This window comes from Barbatula barbatula, assembly GCF_947034865.1.
Source record: "Barbatula barbatula genome assembly, chromosome: 16".
NCBI lineage: Eukaryota > Metazoa > Chordata > Actinopteri > Cypriniformes > Nemacheilidae > Barbatula > Barbatula barbatula.
Genome location: NC_136779.1, coordinates 5678812 through 5700688, shown reverse-complemented (window position 1 = coordinate 5700688; position 21877 = coordinate 5678812). Strand labels below are relative to the sequence as shown.

Sequence of the window (21877 nt, the reverse complement as noted above, 5' to 3'; positions counted from 1 at the left end):
TAAGCCATGGCCCTGCCTGCTAGCCTGAAGAGCCCAGATAATGTAAGATTTATCAGAGCCGAGCACAGATCCACATCAAAGCAGGTGACAGGACTGGCATTCCTCTGCGCTTGCTTTTTGCCATCTTTCTCTGTTGCCTTTTACTCTCTTCACCTCATTCTGCATCGCTGGTCTTTCACCTCCTTCGTTTCACAAGGCAGCTTTGCATTGCACATATTGAGTTGAAATGCATTTTAAAATGAAACGTTTAAAGGACACGGAAGTTAAATATTATAACGAAATTATAATAACAATATCAAGATATTAAGCTGGGGGACCAGAAACTTATATAAACTTATAAAACATAAACTTACTAAATAAATTAATGCAAATCTTACAAAATACAAATTTATTGTACAAATATTTATTTATTTTATTGACCTATTGATTTTTTCTAAATATTTTTTATTTTATTATTTTTATTTGATATATATTTATTTATCCATTAGTTTGTCAAATTTCCTTGGTTTCTTGTAAGGTGGAAGTAAAATGGGCTAAATTGTGTGACTAATCATAGAAATAAAACGAAATGAAATTATCATCATTATTAAAGCGAGAGCAAAAAGTGGAGATCATTATTTTTTAGTCTTAACATATACAGTTTCGTATCTAGAATCAGGTTTAGAGCATTTACATGTACATTTAGTCATTTAGCAGACGCTTTTATCCAAAGAGTTCAGGGAGCAATAAGCGATATGTCATACAGGAGCATTAATACGATAGGTGCTAATACAAAGTTACTAGTTTCAACAAAGGCTAGACCACCACCTGTTGAGAAAAGAGGGTTAGTGTACTTTTTGTTCATTTGTCTGTCAAGTATTTTTTCCAAGGACCCCTCATAACTAAAACAGTGATAATGTATATGCTAACTACAATTTGGACTCTTAAATGCCATTAGGCTTTTTTGCATTGTAATATTCACCCTAATTCACCACTTCAGACCTGTTTTATAGAACAGAAACACATTTCAACTTATGTCACATTAAAACCACTTATACCTGTAAAGAGTGGGTCATCATTTACACCTTAAGTAAGCTTTCATAAATCAACAGTAGCAAGACTGTCAAATTGCTCCTTTAAACACAAACATTACAATGATGAAGATAATAATTACAATAAACAAACGATTCCATCATTTGTAAGAAAAAAATGTAAATGTAAATGATGACAGTAAATGAAGGGATTGACAGATTGTTGTGCTATGTCACAATCATGGCCGTACGCAGGATTTTCCAAAAACAGAGTTTGTCCCAAACAAAAAGACAAATTGTATTAAAGATAGGTACCATTAAAATAATATAAAAATAGGATTAAAGAACGAGAATTCATTTTAAAGTGATGCATTTAAGTTGGCAATAATATTGTTGTTGAAATAGACTACCACAACCAATAAACACACTTGTGCTAAAGCTACACGGCTTAGCACATACTAGTGAAAGTCTGGTCATGTTGTTGTCTCATCACACTGACATTAAACACATAAATGAAATGTTCTTGCCGTTTTGTATTTGCATTACTAGATATTACTATCCGTCATTTGATCAGGTTTGTTATTTAAATGTTGACTCACGAGAGGTAGAAAGCGACACAGCCAGCGTTTTGTGAGCGTCTCCTTACATTTCTATGATAAAACTTTAAACAAACATTTAGCTACTTATATCGCACTCCTTCACAGTTTAAACTGACCTAGGGTTCAGCTTCTGTCAATAGCAGCTCCCACGTTCTTTCATTCGATTGGACGGTAAATCCTCGCCTTCCTTCATTTGATAATTTAAAGACATTGACAATTAAATATTTAAAAGTGAAATCAAAGGGAAATATGATGGGCTAGTAATTCATTGTATTTATTTAATTTTAGCAAACAGTGCTGCACAACAGAGACTTACTGTTAAAATTAGCACATGGATAAAATTGTGTGATTATAATAAAATTATTTATTAGCTATTACTATCCTTTTATGTTGGCGGGTTATAGTGATGATAATTGAGATACTGTGTACGCTGACTATAGTTTTCCTTCTTTTTTTAATCAAATCAATTCAGTGTTTTTCAGAATTACGTGACATAAGCTCACAATAAGGAAATATTTTGCAGAAAAGCAAGATTAAAATTGGGTGTTATGACGTGTGAATTGCGGCGAAACAAAGTCAGAACTGAGAGTCAAAAAAGTCGCAATTACCTTTCAATTAATTTTTAATTCAGTGGCGGAAACAGGCTTAATATACAAATGGCATAGCTATATACGTCTTCAACAATATTAATTTAAAAATAGACATCTGAAAATATGCTCATACAAATTAAGTCAAACTAATTACAATGAATATAAGCAGTATGGATTATGCTCTTTTATGAAATGTCATTTTATACTACCACTGTATAAATTCTTGATCCTGTCTCAGTGACTTTTAGCCATATTAGCTTAGGTCTATTTGAAAGGGGGAATATTCACCTACGCGGATTCACTCTTCTCCCTGGATATGCGTGCTTGTTTGTGAGGGAACAGAGAGAGCAAGTGCGCTTTCCCATGTGACATGAAAATGACACTTTTTAATGCATACAACAAGACACTGACGATTTAAATACAAAAGACAGATATATGATTTTTGTTACTTATTTATAATTGATAGTCAATAAAGTCAATAATGTTACAAATGTGTTTTGCACGTTTCGAGAGTATGGAGTAAGAGAAAAATAACTTCGCGGACCCCCGTACACCCCGACCCCAATTTTGGGAACCCCTGGTCTAAGGGTCTGGGAGGATGTCCAGGTTTACTTCTCTGTCTGGTTGTAAGTTGTAGGTTAAATAGCTCCATCCAGCTGGAATGTTGTGGGGATTCCCAGGCACCCTCTTCTGCTGTCTGTCATAGGCAGTTTAAATCCGCTCTGCTCGGCTCCTCTTTCTCACTCCACTGAGCTGGCCTGACCTTTGATGTTGTAATAATCCCGGATGACAAAAACCTGGTCAGATCCGATAGTATTTCCATATGTAATAGCATGTCTGGGCCCAGGATTCCCCCCACCTCTTTTCTCTTCTCTCAGTCCGTGCCCTAAGCACCCGGCTCGGCCTGCCTTATCTGCTCCCCGCAGGCTCTCATTTGCAAGCGTGTGTTTGTAGGGAAAGTCAACAAATGAAGAAGGAATTTTATAAATAAATAATGCGAGAAGTAAGGCCCATCTTGAAGGAATTAGTTCCAAACCGGTACCAATGAAAAGAGTCAGAGAACGTGACCAGCCCTGTGCGTCTTTACAGTGCAGACGGGTAAACAAGCGAGAGCGCAAAGGAGCATGGGAAGTATAAAGAGGGATGTGAACACAAACTCACTTCCTCTCTCTCTCTCGGTCTCTCTCTCTCTCTCTGTTCTTTATGCCCACATAACAACAACACAAAATCCATATGTATCCATGAATCTTCCAACTTACTGTCTTTTCTTGCCGGATTTTCTTAAGAAGTTGTTTTTGTAACTTTTATGCATTTGGTAAATAGAAATTTCGATTTCTGTATCTTCCTATTAAGCATCCTATATTGTCCCTCTCTGACCAATACAATATTTATCATATCAAAAATACTCTCAAAACAATATTAGCTCACTGATCACTTTCACACCTTTATATGGTGTATTTATAGCAAGCGGGTGATTGCATTTTTATCAGACAGGCAGAAAGTGGATGAGAGAGAGAAGCGTGTAGTGATAATGGATCTGGTGAACAGAGATCACTGGAGCATACTGTACTATCTTCTCAAAGCTTCAATGCCCCTCCATCTTTCTTATTTCTTTTTTTGCCTTGTAGCTATGGCAGAGTCTTTGCAGCAGCAGACCCGTATCACCACACGATTGGACCTGCAGCCACGTACAGCGTGGGCACTATGGTGAGTTTAGATCTTGATGCATGAAACATTTATCCGTTCCCTAACGCTCCACAGACCCAAGCACCCCAACAACATACAAGACAAAGCTTAGTGCAATAGTAATAATGCAGATATATATAATCTTTTGTTAAAAAATAGGACTGCTAATGTGTAGTTGGGGTGGTTGGGTGTTTAATATTTTACTTTGTCATAAACATTAAGGGTCCAAAATTAATGTTTTGCCACAGTGACGGGTGAGGCGGTAACGTTTTTGATGCAGTTTGGAGAAAATGTACCATCCGTGACTTTATTGTTCCAGCCGTGATTTAATACATATACTGTATATATTTTTTTCTTCCTATGGACGGAATCATTTGATTGTTTTACGATGTAGTTGAAATGTCTATACATTGTGATTTATTGCTCATTTTCATTTTATCGCTTTAGTGGTTTAATGAGAGGTTTTTGGACCTTTAAGTCACACTTAATGTATACATTTACATCGCATTAGATAAAGAAATATCAGACTAAGTGGCTTCTGCAAAATGAGACGAATGACTTGTCTTGTCGTTGTCATTTTGCTTGAAAAAGTGCATTAGTGCTAAAGGATGTTTCTTAAGGATTATTGCCAATTGGCTTGATATTTTGTTAGATAATGCAAAGATATTCATAAATTTTTTAGTGTGGCGTAGGTGTCTAAATACTTTTTGTGGCTGTTGTAATAGTTGCCACAGAGAAGAGTAAAAAAGTGTAATAAATGGAAATGAATAATCTAGATGATATTATAGTAGCATATCAGCATTCATAAGAATTAAACTTCGTTTCTTTTTTTAAGTTACAGACCATTCGATCTCTGTTTACTTGAATCATTCAAAACATTTAACGTTTAAATTTAACTTAATAATGTTAATTTTGGACTCTGACGAACATTTTGGACATGCATATTTTGTGTAGCTACATGTCTGCATTCTGAGGCTGATTTGCATTATATAATCATGATGTACAGTATGTCTATGTGACGGTTTGTCAACACGGCACCTTGTATCTCATTAAACGCGAAGGGTTTCCCAGCGTACTGACACGTTACTGGTTTAACAAGACTTTCCATATGAGCCGTTACCCTTTGCATATCAGCACTCTCGAAATGACGTGGGGATAGTCGTCCTGTTAATGTCTGTTTTTAGCTAGCTTTTGCAGCTAACATCAAAGATGAAAAATTTCCAAACTCCTATCTGGACACGAAACAAGAAATCTCTTCATGATTTGTTTTTTGTGCGGTTGTTGGTTGGGACTTCTCTCAAGATTAACGACCATCAAGCGCGTGCAGCAGCGTGCCGAGGGAGATTAAAGAAAAGCGCGAGATAGAGGGAAAGAATACACACAAAAAAAGAATAAAAGATTTCATTGCACCCACCTCCCCCTGCCCATGAGGCTTATTGGACAAACATTCTGTCTGAGATAAATGACTAGAATTTACCAAGTCGACATCCGTGTGATTTTCAAAACCGTCCTGTTCCCCGGTGCAGCTGCTAGCTAAAAGCTTTCATTAATTAAGACCATTTTTTTCCTCTTCATTTACCTAATTAAAACTGTGGCCTGTGTTGCTTTTTTGCCTCCTTTTTCTTTTTTCAAATTTTCCTCCCTTTCTCAAGACTTCAATTTGCCACTTTAAGACACAGCAAATATTTCTCACCCCCCGAACGCCGCTCCCCCGGTGGATTATGGTGAAATATGGGGATTATGGGGAAATGGGCACTCAGAGTTCTGAAGGATGTCAGGAACAAACCATGGCGGTAAAAAAGCTCAAATGTTCTTGAACAGAGCCTGCTGGGAATGAAATGAATAGGATTTAATCGTATTTGACCAGCCGATCACAAGAAAAAAGTATTTAATAATGAGCTCCTTAGAGAGTTTGCGAAAAGTTGGTTTGATTTGCTCTCTGTTCGTTTAAGGCGGGCCGTTGGCGCTGAAAAGAGGCCTTGGAACCTTTGAAGTTTTTTGCATATGGCTGGAGCAGAGAGGGCACCCCTACGGTCCGGTTAAAAAAGAGAGGCCTGAGAAAGTTCTGCACGTTAGATGTCGATAAACCTGATGAGCAGACAGCCGCTATAGAGCTTTGGTGTATTGTAACGGGTTGGATTCGGGTAGAGATATACGCACCAGCCGAAAATGATGAAATCGTACCTTGTAGCGGCCTGTTTTGGTTGCTGTTGTGGAATTCTATGAACTCTGATACCCACCGAATTAAATTTTTAAGCATAAATTCATGCCACATGAAATGAGGAAAAAAGGGAGGAAAATTTTTAAAACACCTCAACGAAATCTATTTGACACTGATTGGAACCTTCTTGTTTTTCATCTTTGATGTTGCAGGCTAGCCTATACAGAGGAGGGTACAGTCGCTTCACACCCTACTAGAGAGAGAGTCAATCCCCCGACAAAACAAACAAACAAAACAAAGACAAACAAACCATCCCACCCACCCACCCACCCACCACCACCTTTCCCAGGAAACTAAATAGAGCAAAAAGCCTCCAGGTCATGAGCGACCCTTTTCCCGAACAGTCTGTCAATCTCTTGACATTTACGAGAAGCCTCTTTATATCACGTGCAATCACGAGGTTACCCGGCATTTCTGTTGCTTTAGTATTGATTCGAAATCTGTTTTGTTTATATTGAAATGTGTGGTCTGGACGGGGAGGGGCTGAGTGACAGAGAGAGGAGGGGCAGGTGGGGTGCTGTCCTATGAGTTTTCTCATTTAGTCGGGCTTGGATTAATGGCCATGAGCTCAGCTAATTTATGTGGACAGCGAGAGGAAGTGGGTTTGTTTGCCTTAGTAAATGGCACAGCAATGAACAACTTCAGCAAAACAGCAGCACTGCTATAATCCCATACGCATATACTCACAGTGTTTGCATTAAGACCTCATGGGTCTGCTAAACCCTGACTGCTATTCATTAAAATATGAAAATAATATATAGATGGTTTGCATATCTGTAAATGACTAATACAGCCTTACATATTTTATTTATTTATTTTAATACTATTCGAGGCTTAAAGAACATTTAATTACAAACCTCCAGCTTTCTGTTATGGAGTCTATGATTGTTTACTGGAAATATATTGTAGTAGTGTTAAAACCAATAGTTATCTGCAGTACATAAAACATTTTCTTAATACTCTTTTAAAGGGATTTACATTTAATATTAATAATTCTCTGTCACTCAAGGCCTCTGTTACGCCCTTGTTGACATATTGTGCTGTAACTCAATGAACATTCATGGCTGTACGATTGCTGCTGTGTGTTATCTGAGAAGACTGCTGTTTATGTGTTTTTATTGATATCTGTAAAAAAACAAGTATTCCATTGCCACAGATTAAAAAGCAGTTTTATACAGAGTAAAATGTTTTCTTTTTAATCAATACCTTTTTTAAAGCTAAGCAATAAAATCACCATACAGTACCTAAACAAATAATCATGTTCACATATGCAAATCTACAAATATCTACTTTTCCTGTTCGTCACAGTACAGGCAATAACAATACAAGTGTAAGATACAAAGAAGATTCATTTATTAGTCGTGTTTCTTTAGTATAATATATTAATACCAGTCTGATGTCTAATACGTCCAATAGAACCAGTACACAAACGCATCTTCCGGTAGCAAAGCAAATATTCATGAAGGACGGCCGCTAGCATGGTTTACTTCAGTTTTAATCTGTTAGATGTCACATAAAAAGCGTGCACTTAATCAAGGCGTCTTCTGCTGCTCGGAAAGCATTCTGTAAATAAACGTAGTGCAGTAATGTGGAAAAAGAGAAGTCTTCCGCACAACACGGTCTATTGCACCCTCTAGCTGATGAGACGTCCACCGTCCCGCTGCAACAACAGAGATGACAGGAGAAGCAATTACTGCTCAGCGCTGAAATCTCCATCACGTTTATGTTAATTCGGAAGACGCGGTCTGCTTTGAAAACGAGTTAAAAGACAAAGCGATATGACACTGGGGGGGTTATATTTTTAAGACACCCCGAATCTCTTGGGAAGTTTTGTCTGTTGTGGAGAATATGAGTCACGGTGTATCGGGTATCGATTCGTCGTCGAATGTGTTAAACGCTTGGGGGCGTGGATCTTTGAAATGGTCAAGCTTAAAATTTATTTTGATATAGGAAGAGGACAAATCACCTCAATAGTGTTAAAAAAAAGGGATGGGAATATTAAATACAATTCTCAGTTCAATTCTGAGTACTGCACCCTCAGTCAATTTATATCCGAAAGATCTAACATTCTCCATGCAAACGCACCTCTGCACTAAGGTTAAGGATTTTCCCCCAAGGTGACATTCCCTGGAGACCCTGTGCTTTATACAGGACCTCTGATAAGACATGTCAGTCCTTTAGAGAATAAAGGAAGAGTGGAGGGTGGCAGTAATCCCCCTAGTGAAAAAGGGTCGCCCTCGTTTCCTTCTTACTCGGGGCGTTGATCATGTTTTCGCCTCTCACGAGCGCACACGCTCACACCCGGTCCAGTAAATAGCAGACCGCATCCCTAAAATGGAATTGTAAGGGTGGAGTTATAGTAGACGAGAAGAGAAACCAGGCTAGAGATGCAGCATCCAAAGTAATTTACTCCACAGATTAAAGATAACAGCATTGAGTCAATAACCACTGATCTCATTTAGAGATACACTAGGCTGGCCGGGCGCGTGGCACGGGCGTTCTGCTCAGTCTATTACCATAGCTGTTGTGGCTGCCTCTCTAGACCCCATCTAGACCCCATTCTCCTGTGAGTGTGAAATCACAGGCAGCCTATTGTAAAACATAGATTAGATGCATTGCTTTTTTCCACCTTTGTAGGGAAAAATCTACAGCGCGACACAATATTTCGCCTAAACGAATGTGTCCTTGGTTTCCCGGTGCAGTCGGCGACTCGCTGCTCTGGGAAAAACGGCAAAAAAAAATTAGATGCACAGTGTAGATGTGTTCAAGTTGTACCATGAATAAAATGTCGTCTTGTAGACATCAACATGTTTCAAAATGCCTTGTAATGTGAGGGCTGTGTTTTTCAAGTTTAGTTGTTAAGTCTAACCGGAACACCCAGACTTACCTGCAACCGAAACTCAAGCTCTTTCTCTGTGGAAATGGAATACCAGTGCTACCCGAAATATTATGCACTGTAAATAACATTCAGATGTGATTGTCTTTTTTTTCCTCATTCAAGCTGTATGGATTTATTTTTATGCTGTCCTACCATTCACATTGTGTTCTTGGTGTTGATGAGTTTTGAAAAAGAAAACATAAACAAGACAGAAACACCAGTATATACTTAAAACAGAGATTAAAAATCTCTGAGATTTCTTTTGTAGACATACAAACAAAAAACACCCTAAACAATATTATGTGGTGACATTTTTATATGATATACAGTATTAGGCTTTAAATCAAATTTGTTTATACCTTGTGCGAGGAGAGGATAGATCATATTGTGTCAAAATGTGTTCGAGTCGATAACTTTGTGCTGTGTGTTCTTGAGCTATTTAAATGGATGTCCTTTTTCCAAATATTAGGAAGCCCTCTGACCTCAGTTTCATTTGTGGCGGACACAATTTTAATTGACTTTCACATTCACCGGATATATGTCCTGAGGTGAACTGTGACGCTCTTTTGGGAGTGATTTACAAATCGTATGTTTATCTATCCACGTCATATTTGTTTAGTTTGACCGTATAAAATAAACTTGGTCGGTATCTATCCAGAATTGTAAATGAATCTCCAGTAATTGAGTTAATCCATGCAAAAGACGATCATATTCTCAACTAAGGCATTTCCATCTCTATTTCAGACAATTAAACTAATCAAGCGACTAAATTAGGACTCAATCACCCATTTATTTCACTCCAGCGTTTAGGCAGAGATAGAAAATACAGCGCTGGGCATAAAATGACTGCTGACAAAACAGTTTGCGCTCATCTAAAGGAATGTGTGAGCTTGCAGATTGACAAGATGGAGGTCTTCGTCTTGCATGGACGCCACAGCGGCCCATTAAAGGATTGACTGTTTAATTAGCTTTGTTAATGCAGTCATTTGTAAGATGGCACGCTGGGCCAAGGGCCAGCCGAAATGGCCACTGATTTTCGCTATCTTTCATCTTTTGCTATTTGATGGCACGATTGCTAATTTACTGAGAGGTCTGTTTGAAAGAAAGAAGAATGTATTTTATGTTTGTATTTATTTATTTATTTATTTTACATTGACGTCATGACTAAATGATATGTGCATTTTTCTGTGTACCTTCTGGTGTTAAGTAGCATAAGAGACACGAACCGGGCAATACTGGACAATAACACAGTTTAATGCAACCCGCCGTGTATCCGCTGTTACCTCATTCACTTTTTGCATTTTTTATAGAGTCATTTAAAATTGTGTCAATTGAATGCGCTGTTTCGTTGTGCAATTCTCTTCTGTCAGGGGATTTTTAGAAAATGTTTTTTAACAAAAAAAAGAGAAAAAAAGTACTATTTGAACATAACACTATATATAAATATACGTGAGCACATATCGCAAACATCTTTTATATGTATAAACCGTAGTAAAAAACGTGTACTTGCTGTCCATTTCACGTGGTTATATTAAATTGCACCATCTGTTGAAAACCATTTTGCTGTCACATATCCATTTGCTTTTGGACTTCCAAGATTCAGTAGTTAAAGCTATGTACATAAAATAAAAAAGCAACTAATACTTACGTTTTTTGTGTCTAAATAAAAGGAAAATTATAACGTATATGTATAGTTTTTGGTTTGTTTTGCCACTCCTAGTTGTGGATTGAATAAAAAATCATATTGATTTTAAATTATAATATTTTAATTAAAATTCACATGCTGGTGGGTTTGTCACATGTTAGTCCTCTTTATAACGCAGTTGATAAGACTTGTATGATGAATAGGGGGTCTGCGTGTATCATGTCACCGGCGTGTTTGGCTTTCATCGGCATGGCTGCCCACCAACGATTTTTACGCAACCGCTCTATCAAGTCTCCCTTCATCTATTTCTGCTCATGTTTGTCAAGCAAAAACTTCAGGAGCCTCGCGTGTCTGTCGGAGAGATAATACGCCCAGAGCGGAGAACAGAGGCCCATCATTGGGCTTGATCAGTATGCCGGAGCACATCTGTGTGTTCCTCCAGGGGTGGGTGAAGAACTACAAAGTCGTGTTAAAATTAAAGAGGCTCTTCCTCACAGTACCACATCTCCCTGAATTAGAGAGCTTCTGTCAGGATGAGAACCCCCAGGACACCCCAGTCTCCTCCCCTCTTCCTGTCCGGCGGACGTCTTTTCAGCCTCCTCGTGCTCTGAGCGGCTCCCGGGATGCCTCTGATCAGTCCTGTCGAGTCTTTTTGCTGAAAATTTAGGGGAAACCTCTCCTGCCGATCCTTGTTTTCACTTCAATTACTCTAATCCAGCAATTTGGAGATAATTCCACAATGTGTGTTTAGTGTTGCACCCAAGGACTGTGTCTGATTTTGAGCTGGTGCATGAAACATAATGTCATCAGAATATGTTTTTCTTGCTACTCGATTTGCATGTTTTTTGTGTAATTAGTTTCTTTTAGTTCATACGGTGGGGTTGAGAGCACAGTGAAAATCTGGGATTCAAAATCTAATTTAAACCTATAAGAAAAGAGTTGGGTATTTTTAGTGATTGAAAACAAAGACACGTTCTGATGTCAACTGAAGCAGTAGTTAAGATTCTGCTTTACTAACTGAATAAGCAAAATTATTCTTTATTAATCCATAACCATTATTTTAAATGAAACATGGGCTAATTTAAATCTACCATTTTTATTATATTTGTAGTAAATCCGTAGCCACAAATGTACTCTGGTTTTACCGCAATATTTCAACCATATTAGTTTCCGTAGGCAAATGATGGTATTGTAAATGAAAAAACACGTGACATTTACTCACTTTTTACAGAATTGGTAACACAAAATCTAAAATAAAAGCATTTTCTGTCTTAAAGCTCTGTAAGGTCCCACTGTATTTGCATGTTAAGCACAATTTGCATGTATCTCCTTGTCCCAAAAAATGCAGATTCACTCATGATTTGTCTCTTTTCTATTTACAGTAAATAAAACGAAAGCCGACGATGGAGAAGAGATGGACATCAGATAAAAGGAACAAAAAGGATAGAGAAAAGTGAAAATGTGTGAATGGGAAAAAAAACATACAAAAAGAAGTTCAGAGGAGATCTTTACACCGAGGCTGTCAGGAGAAGGCATTAAATCTCTGTAGGGACACGAAACTGACACAGCCAAGCTGTGGATGGGAAGAGGGGTTAGCTTTCACCTGGGACAGCCTTTCCGGTGTGGAGGAGAAGAGGAGGAGACGTCATCATAAAACGTTTTATTTTTCTAAACTTTTTTAAGTTTACGGTTTCAAAAAGATGAAAAAGATGAGTGTATATATCTATATAGCGATATATATGTATGTATAAATATGTTATAAAAGAGAAGCGGAGTTTAAAAAAATCACTATAGCAACAGAGTGATGAATCCGTGCCGTGGGAGGGGGGGGTGGGCGGTGTACGTGTCGTTCCTTCACACCCCCCTCCCACCAATCGAAACGGCCCAGGCAGAGAGGCTGAAGGCTCCTTAGACACGATTCCATGCGGCCCTCGAATACGGCACAGCTGGGTCTTCCACGAGCTGGACCTTGTCGGGTTCAACTTCCGGTCGAACCGCATCACTTCCTTGCGAAAATGTCACTAATGTGGGGGCGGCTAGACGTCCCCCTTTTATTCATCCCATCTAGATGTTAAACGAAGGCAGACATGCATGGGAAGATCCACTTTATGAACTATGTCAAGTAAAACTCACCAACATCAGGTTGTGAAGATCTTTCATCCTGCTATTCAGGTGTCGTATTAAACGGGACAAGGGAAGACACTGTAAATATATGAACAGAGCCCAGTCGACATCAGACGTAGAAGTGGGGAACGAGAGCGGGGTTGTTTTTCGATATCCATCCATCCTGTCATCCTGCTGTTGTTTGTAGCACAATATGAAACAGCCCACTGAGGTGAAACACAGATGCAGGTTTTACTAGGTTGCGTGTGTGCGAGTGTTCTTGCGTATGAGGATGTGAGGTCGGGTGGGAGGGAGGCGGGGGGCGTTTGGGGGCTTTATAGAGTCGTGTAGGGCGCAACAGCCGCGGGAGCCCAGGGCTACCAAAAAGCATTTCATTGTAGTGTTGTGGAGGTGGCCGTGCTGTGTAGTAAACACTTTTGTATGTGGTGTCAGGAGGCTACAAATTAAGAAAATTGGAGCTGTCTGCTCGGTATTGTCACAGGAGTTTCACTATCCATCTTTAAAATGGGTTCCTGCCCGGTGCGAGGTGGAAACGGTGTGAAATGAGTGCCAGTTTAGTCACGGGAAAGTTTTATTAAAGACGTATTACCTTTATACTTCTACCGAGCTCATTTCAGTGGCATCATTATATATTTAAACGTTGTACTAATAACATGCTGCTCAGCGTGGTCAAACGTCGATTGTAGCCATTTACTAATGTTGTATTATTGTATTACCAGTATGAAAAACATTTATATATGGATATATCTATTTGTGACTTTGCGACCCTTGAAGAGGATTGTATCTTTCGTTTTCAATGGTAGTCCGGGTTTACTTTTTTGGCGGCGATTTATGCAAGAACCGAGAGATTTTCACTTGTGTGGCGTTGTTTGCGTTCGTCTGTATATCTTTGGTTCAGCTATTGAATGTAATTCTACTTTTTATGTACATGTCTTTGTTTTTTAAGCAGTACTTTGTAAATGTGTGGATATGTGGTAAAGCGAGTCTTTGTTGTGAAGCTGGACCCGATTCGTGACGGAGACGCGGTCCGGCCACCACCTCTCTTTTATAACAGGAGCACTCCAGCACGCCGGACTTTATCCTAACCCTGGAGGACAATGACCGAAAGACAAAGGGATCGGATCTGTCGGAATGGTTTACGGATGCTTTTATGGAAAACACTTTTTAGTTTCCTTGATGCAAAATGTAAAGGTGTAAAAGGTGTTGCTCCATTATACATATTTATCCTGAAATGAAATATTGTGTCAGGTAACCCAAAATGCGATACCATCTAAATGTACAGGTTTTATTCACATCTGCATTTTTATTTCACATGACTGAATTAACCTGACTGCATAAGATCATTTCTGAGGGTCAGATCAGGTCGAAATCTCTCCAAACAAACAACTGCACGTTTTCACTTTTTACAGTGTTTATTTTGGCTCACTGAGATGGAACGGTACATTCAGTCAACCTAGAAATAACTCACCTCTACAGATGGCATTCCCAAGCTTTGCAAAATCATGCGCTTCCTCGGACTCAGGTGTTACACAACAGGACTGATGTGTTCCCTTCCATAAAGATCGAACTCCTCCTTGCTGCAGTTTTCCTCTCAGAACAAAAGTTTCTTTTCTACAAAGCTGGCGACTCCTATTCTATCTCAGCGACTGTACTACTTTGTTACCGAAACGATCGACCGTATCCTGGAGAGCGGAGGCGTCTGGTCAGATGCGAAGGTTAGCGATGCATTAGCGGTGCTTTGGCCAAGGCGTGTTGTTTCAGGGACTCTAAAACAAAACCAGAATGGCGGATTCTGCTCTAGAAGAGACTGTGACTGATCAACCTAACAAAAAGATGTCAATTCTACAGAGATCCGAGACCTCTGGGGTTATTTCTTTGCTTTAGTCCGTACGAGACATTACTTGTTTACACGTTCTGGTTTTTGACCCTGCTGTGAGGTATACTGTATGTTAGCTTTTGCACTGTATTTTTCGGCTTGTCGTCTTCCCTAAAGTTTCTGTTTCCTATCGAGTGACGCCAACCCATAAACCTGAGCACCAAAGTCATTTACTGTCTTCCTCAACCCTAAGCAGAGAACCAATGCAAACTGTAGTCTGCTTATAGTCTTAAGACTCAAGTGCATGTATCTGCGAACTTAGACCTAAAAACGTCCTACGAATTTGTTCTGGTCGTCTGCTCTCTAGGGCGGGTTTAAGACCAGCTATGCAGCTCACCATTATCTGCACAGTTACAGTTCCACACAGTCAAGCCAACGGAAGCGACAAACTTCTCCTGGCAAATGCGTATTCCAGCCCAGTTAAACACAAAAAAGGAAAAAACAATTCCGATTTTCCTCATCGTCATTGCCAGATCCCCGAAGCACAAGAGTTTGAATGGAAAGTTGAGTTTGTTGTCTTAGTGATAGTAACCTTCCATTTAGCGTACTTGTGTGTGTGTATGTGTGTGCGTGCTTCCAGCCCCTTTGTTTTCTATTGAAAATATACGAAAGCTACTTCCTGTGTCATCTCAGTATAAAGATGTATTATATTAAAAAAGGTTCTCTTCATGTGCAACACAAGCTCTACGCAACAACAAGTCTATTTTAATAACTTGCTTTGGTTTGGTTTTGTCTCATTCTTTCTTTCAGATTTTAAAGATGTTCCAAAACGTACACGTAAAAGGGGGGGGGAGAAAAAAGAAACCAATATATTCTATTTAAAATGAAATGACTAAACTTCTGCTGTCCTGGATCTATACTCTCTAAATTTCAGTTTTCTTTCTGTATGCATCCGATCTGCTTCAGACAACCAGTACTGTTTATTAATGAACCATTATATTATTATGATTATGATTATTATTATTACTATCATTAATATTATAAATAAATATTTCTTTCTTCAATAACAGAGTCTCAGATTTCTATCAGGTTGTCATGTTACTACGTCCTGCACGTACACAAGAATTCTTGATCGGTGGTTCTCAACTGGCTTTGCTTGATTTTACAACGAAAATTAAATTTAGATTTTTTTAAGTGGTGACCAAGCAACAAAAAATACCCTGTCTTTATTTGTTCATGTTTTAATGAGTGGTCACGAATACTTCTATCTAATGACATTTCTGACAAAATGCCATTATGTTTATTTAGATACACATACGTCCACAATCAAATATATGCAAATTGTTTTATTTTATTGCTATACCGTCTATGCACATTTATAGGGTTTTTCTGCTGTATGCAACCCAGTCAGGACAGACCTGTGACCCATGAGTTGAGAACCACTGCTTATAAAACAGATGAATATGCTATATGTCTCATAAACTTCTTTTCCCACAACTCTATGCGCATGTTCATAAGTCATCTGAGTTGTTCTTTTCTTCAATGGGCTGATGTTTAAGCAGTATGCAAAAACGTTCGTACATTAATGAGCCTCAAGCCACTCGTAAATCCATTATGTGCCAGTTAAACCGACAGCTCATTAATGATATTAATGCATTTTGATTCATGCAAAGCCGATGTGCACTACATCTGGGAGTGAAAGATTGCATGCCCAAATGTATCTGAATTAGTTAGCTTTCACACAAAAGTGTCCAGTAATTTTCACCTGATTTTAATTCCTCCCATCCTATTCTTCATCCTCCACTGTATCCTATGATCTGTTAGTGGCGGTCTGTAACTAATGCTAGTGCTTTCTAAAATGTGTTTTATGACGTAGTTCGCTGGTCATGATGGATGCATTTGTGCACATCATTGTAACCCTTTTTTCTGTGTGCACCTGTTAAGCTTTCAGCAAAAGTGGCCCTCTATTGGCCCTTATGATGATGTACATTCTTTTACCATATACAGTAATATTTTATAGCTTTCTGTGACTCAGCACGATGAAATGCAACGTAGCTTTTAGTGCTGGAAAGATGAACAATATCCCTAGTAACCTTTGACCTTCTCTAAGCCTGTAAGTGCCGCCAAAAGATATTGGACTCGACTTTTCGTCGAGGGTCCTCCATATACATCATTGCCAATATTGTTATAGAATTGAAAGTGAAAGGCACGATGGGAGTTTTAGACCAATTTGTCTTTTGTTCCCCAGGGACCACAAGACAAAGTGGTCCTGTCCATCTCCACAATGATAATTTGCCTACACCAAGCAAACGCAACATCGATCCCCAAAGACCCTACAAAGCAGCACAAAGATGTTCACGTACCTGCGCTAACAGTAGCTTTCCACCTCCAACATTGATCCCATGGTTCAGTACTTTGTCATTCGCTCATTACACAGGCTGTGGAAGGTCTCGACCAATCAACGTTCTCCACACTTCTCCTGGAAGTCACCGGAGGAGCTTGTTGTTCTTTTATAAGAAATGCAAAGATTGCTCAGGTAGGACAATAGGAAAAGGCTTTTATGTTGTTTTTTTACGTGCTTATTATTTGTAATCGTATGATCCTTCCCATTAGCTGCACATGGAAGAGTTACAATAAAAAGAAAACGTACAAACAAAAACACAGTTACACCTAAGCACTCACACCTCCAAAACAAGTTTTAACACAACGAAACGCTTCAGTCAAATAGCGGCACGATGATCCCATTTTCAGTAGAAATGCTCCATTCATTTCCGAGGTGAGGAGTTGCTTCCATTATGATTGACAGCCCTGACAAGCAAAGTTTCAGACACTGTCCTAACCCTGTCAACTGGAGACGAAAGCTGTCGTCCCAGGGTGAAAGCTATTAAGGGTACATGGCAGTTTGGCCCCTGTGCTCCGGCAGGCCTGTGTTAATGACAGTACACATGAATATCGCGTGTAACAACAGGCTATATCCTTTCATCTAAGCTGGCCGCAAGACAGAGTCAAGCTATGAAAGAGGAAGAAAATGCCAAAGCATTAATACTAATCACTGGTGCGGTAAATTAATTTTGGATTGCTTCTCTGGGTTCTTACAAAATTGTTTTGTTGAGGGGAAAAAGGAGATTAAAGCTTTAATTATACTTGGTAATTCATTCCACAAAATAAATCCCCCCTTTTTAAAGGGTCTCTTTCGATGCGGTAATGTGGTGTCTGTCATCAGACGGGATTATAATGAGACCCAGCAGACGAGATGTTCACCTGTTTCACATTTTAAATTGAGCGGTAGTGTCTTCCGACGCCCCTCCCCGTTCTCAGACAGGTGCGGGCTGGACAATTTTGGCTGTGATTTTGCAATTGAGGCCGATTTTGGGAATTGTAGAAACAGATTTTAATCTGTTGGTAGTTTTTTTTATCTCTGACAGCCTTACGGTGATAGTTTACCCAAAAATGAATAGTTTGCAATAATTTACTGATGTTATTCTATACTTTTTTTGGGCACAAATATTTATTTAATAAAAGGCTTTAATTGTTTCTTCTTATACAAGGATACAAAAGTTACAAGAAGCACAGACATCTATCATTAAAGTAATCCAAGTGACTTAATAAATGTCTTCTGAAGCAAAACATTAGGCCTAGGTGAGAGTGAGATATAATGAAATAATGTAACATACTGTATTCTAGTAACATCATTCAAAATTCCAATAATATATTCACGTAGCAGCTTCGGATCTCATTGGTTCTTGCATGTCGTATATGACAACTAGAACTATTGAGATTACGAAGTGATATACACGCTGCTGCATTTGACTTTTTGCAGTTGTTTTTGTTTATAATATCACTAAATATGATCACATACTTATAAACCCTTTCGAGTCACTTGGATTACTTTAAATATGACTTGATGGTTTTTATGCATGGTTGCAATTTTCGATCCCGTTTAAGAAGACAGAATATAACATTGGTTGTTTTGTAACAATTGTGTGTTTATCTGAAGAAAGGAATACGGTATATGGCATGAGTCAGTTTTGTGAACTATTCCTTTTAAAGGTCCGATGGGATCTATTGACAGAAATGCAATATAATATAAAAAACTATGTCTTCAGAGGTGTATAAAGACCTTATATAATGAAGCGTTATGTTTTTAATTACCTTAGAATGAGCTTTTTCTATCTACATACATGGAATTTGCCATGTTGTTAGTAGCCCTAAACAGAACTGAGTGTTTCGTAAATATGATATCTCCTTCGTCAAAGAAGCGAAAACACAGAAACATTTTTGTCGGATGTATTGCTTCGAAAGGGATGGGGCAGGGGTGCAATGAGCCTTTGGCTGCAATTTGCAACCTCACCACTAGATGCCGCTAAATTTCATACACTGGTCCTTTGAAGGTGTAAGTCAAGACTAACCTTCTTGAATCTGAGAATATCCTCATTTGTTTTAATTTTACTTTTGCCTGACAGTTTGTCTCATCTGAGCTGAGCAACAACCGTTTCAATGAGGTTCACCAAAGCAAAACCACAGAAATATCAAGAGGGAACAGAGGAGACAAGTGTATCAGGAGAGCAAAGGGAAGTAGACTCCTCACAGCTGAGATTACAGACACGAATGAGAGTAAATATTTACAGAGGGCTCGACGAGAGCAAGAGGGAGCATTCAGCCATCAAACAAACAGGCACAAACACAGATACACGGCTGAAGATCTCATTAAACCCGGGTCAGCTTTTGTCTGCCCACCTTTGGGCACAGACTTCACTAATCTTCCATCTTCCACTGCCTTGTCCAGCATTACACACACTCACGGACACGCACACAGATTTCCAGACACAAGAGCAAACACGCGGCGCTTCCCCGGTGTGTGCTGTGTCTACAGGTCTCCAAATCCCGTCGCAAACACGCCACAGCAACACTGCTGATCTACTGCCAGCTTTCAACAGAGAGAAAAGGAGACTGTGGAAAAGCAGAGAGATAGGGTGGTATTGCTTGCTTTCATTACACTCGAACCCTCGTGTGAATTCTTCGTCTAAGATAGGCTACGTTCACTCATCTTAATGAGAAATGGGTTCTATCTTCGCACTCCCTTTTGAAAAAAACAGCATATGCTGGGTTAGGTATGTTTTGGTGCTGGTTTGCAGGACATGACCAGCTTAAACCAGCATGTGACCAGCTAGGACTAGGGCTGCTTTCAGCCCTGACAAAACGTTGCAAAAATGTTTTAAAACGGAAATGGTGGTGCGTTTAAACTACCTGTTGTGATGACGCAAGAGTTGAACTATGGCAGCTGAGAAGGCCATTCTTTGGGTTCTTTTTGAATAATTTTCAGAGCCTGATGAAATCGGTATAAATACGTGTTGAATACATTTCTTCTCATATCTTCAATTGTTGCGTATACCGACCACATTTAAATGACTTTACTTGGACCCATTGTGCAAGCTGTTCGTTGCGCACCGGTTTGAGCTTGAACATGCCCCATCTAAAGAACCAGCACATGACCAGCTTAAACCAACATGTGACCATCACAAATCAGCATCAAAAAACATACCTAACCCCGCATGTGTTGTTGTTTTCAACAGCTGTGCATCTGTGCATACAAGTGCTCAGTGTTAAGTAGGCCTACTTTAAAGAAAAACCTGACTCTAAAAACATGATTGTAAACACGTAAGATTTGATTCATCGCTCACCAAAAAGATTCATTCAGATTTGTTCACTGGTTTGTTTGTTGACTCGTTCTGTAAGTCATCCTTACACCAGTAGGCGGGCCCAATTATTAAGAGCGATTAGTGTCATGCGGTAAATAAAAACCTTTTGAACCTTTAGATTTTTCACTACAGAAGCTTCCCCGTCAACCGACTACTCAGATTGAGATGGTGTGATGTTAAATTTGTTTATAATAAAAAAATATGACATGTCATTTATAGGCCTATGAGTCTTAGTAGCGCACCGTTTTGTACTATAAGATCTCACTTTGCCTCTTTCTTATTTCACTTTTTTTATACAAATCAAGAAAATTAGTTTTGGATCAGCTCCAAGAATCGACTCGGTTGATTCGAAAAACGTCAAACAGCCCCATTCAAGCCCATGTTCTTTTGATTTGAGGTGTGTGTTGTGTAGGCCTATAACTGTGTTTTTAAGCCGACAGGATTTATCTTTTTGTTTGCAAGGCCTGTGAGTATTAACTGTGTTTACTCGTGGCTGTGAAGAATAGTCCTATTTAAGGTAGCTCATCTGTCTCAGTCACATTCAATACAGCTACAGCTGGCTTACGGCACGCCTATTTAAAATGGAAGCCTGCAATCATAATAATGCCAGGCTGGGTTTGTTACATTATTGTTATCTTTTCACTCGCTCCTTCTCGGTCCTTCTTTATTTTCCATTTGGCTCCCTCGCTATTGCTCTCAACTTGGTTCAATTGAAGAAAGCTTGCACGACTGTATGAGTAACATCATTACCCGAGCTATAAAGTAGAAGTCGTGTTTAACAGAATTTAGAGTGAATGATGAAAAGACAATAAGACATTAATTGCACGAAGTTAGATGTTCGCCGAATAAAAAAGGATTATAAAAAGAATAATATATAATGTAGAATTATGCATGCGCCCATTGCCTCTACTCATCTCTCATCTCTGTTTCTTCTGTTTTTCAGGTCCACAGAGGGATTTTTTCAGTGCCTTACTGCTGTTTAAAGAGATCACATAAAATAGAGCGAGACACAGCGGGAACTGTAATTTTGCTGGAATATTGTAACTATGGTGACGAGCAGCCCATCATACCCTTCCTCTAGCTTTATTATGGAAGTTTATCATGATCGGTGTCAAGTTTATATGTTGAAATCAGTCATGCTCACGAGCTCCATGTGTCTTTGGTATTGACTGCTCTGAACGGGTGGTTCTGGATGTTCAAGGCTGAGACGAGATGCGTTAGGGATTATCCTTTGATAAAGTATTATGAATGTGATCAATTTAAACTTTAAAATTACTACAGAATTGTCGTTTTTATTAAACGAATCATTCAATATTAATGGAAATAAAATTAAAAAGTCTAATCTCCTCAGACGCCCCCAAACGTCCAGCATGTTTAAACCTCTCAATGGTCTTTTCTAGTGAGAAAAAAAATTCTTTCTTACTTGGCATTTTTAAAACAAATGCTGTGACCTAAAATATTTAATCTTGTTTTTTGACAGAAAATATAAGAATTAAGATACTTTTGTTTAAAACAAGCAGATAAAACTAAATAGTTCTTAGTATCTTTCTTACCCCATTTGCAGATGATTATCATTTTTTGCTTGTTTTAAACAGAAACTTACTGAATT

General features: G+C 38.8%; 1 protein-coding gene across 3 annotated transcripts in view; it reads left to right on the top strand.

Moving 5' to 3' along the window:
- Positions 1 to 12323, top strand: part of rbfox3a (RNA binding fox-1 homolog 3a) — a 369568-nt gene extending 357245 nt beyond the window's left edge. For all 3 annotated transcript variants that reach the window (XM_079476662.1, XM_079476663.1, XM_079476661.1), the window contains 2 exons: positions 3828 to 3906; positions 12012 to 12323. In XM_079476662.1, coding sequence (XP_079332788.1) covers positions 3828 to 3906; positions 12012 to 12014 — 82 coding nt within the window. In that variant the 3' untranslated portion in view covers positions 12015 to 12323. The remainder of the gene's footprint in view (positions 1 to 3827; positions 3907 to 12011) is intronic.
- The last annotated feature ends 9554 nt before the right edge of the window (positions 12324 to 21877 follow it).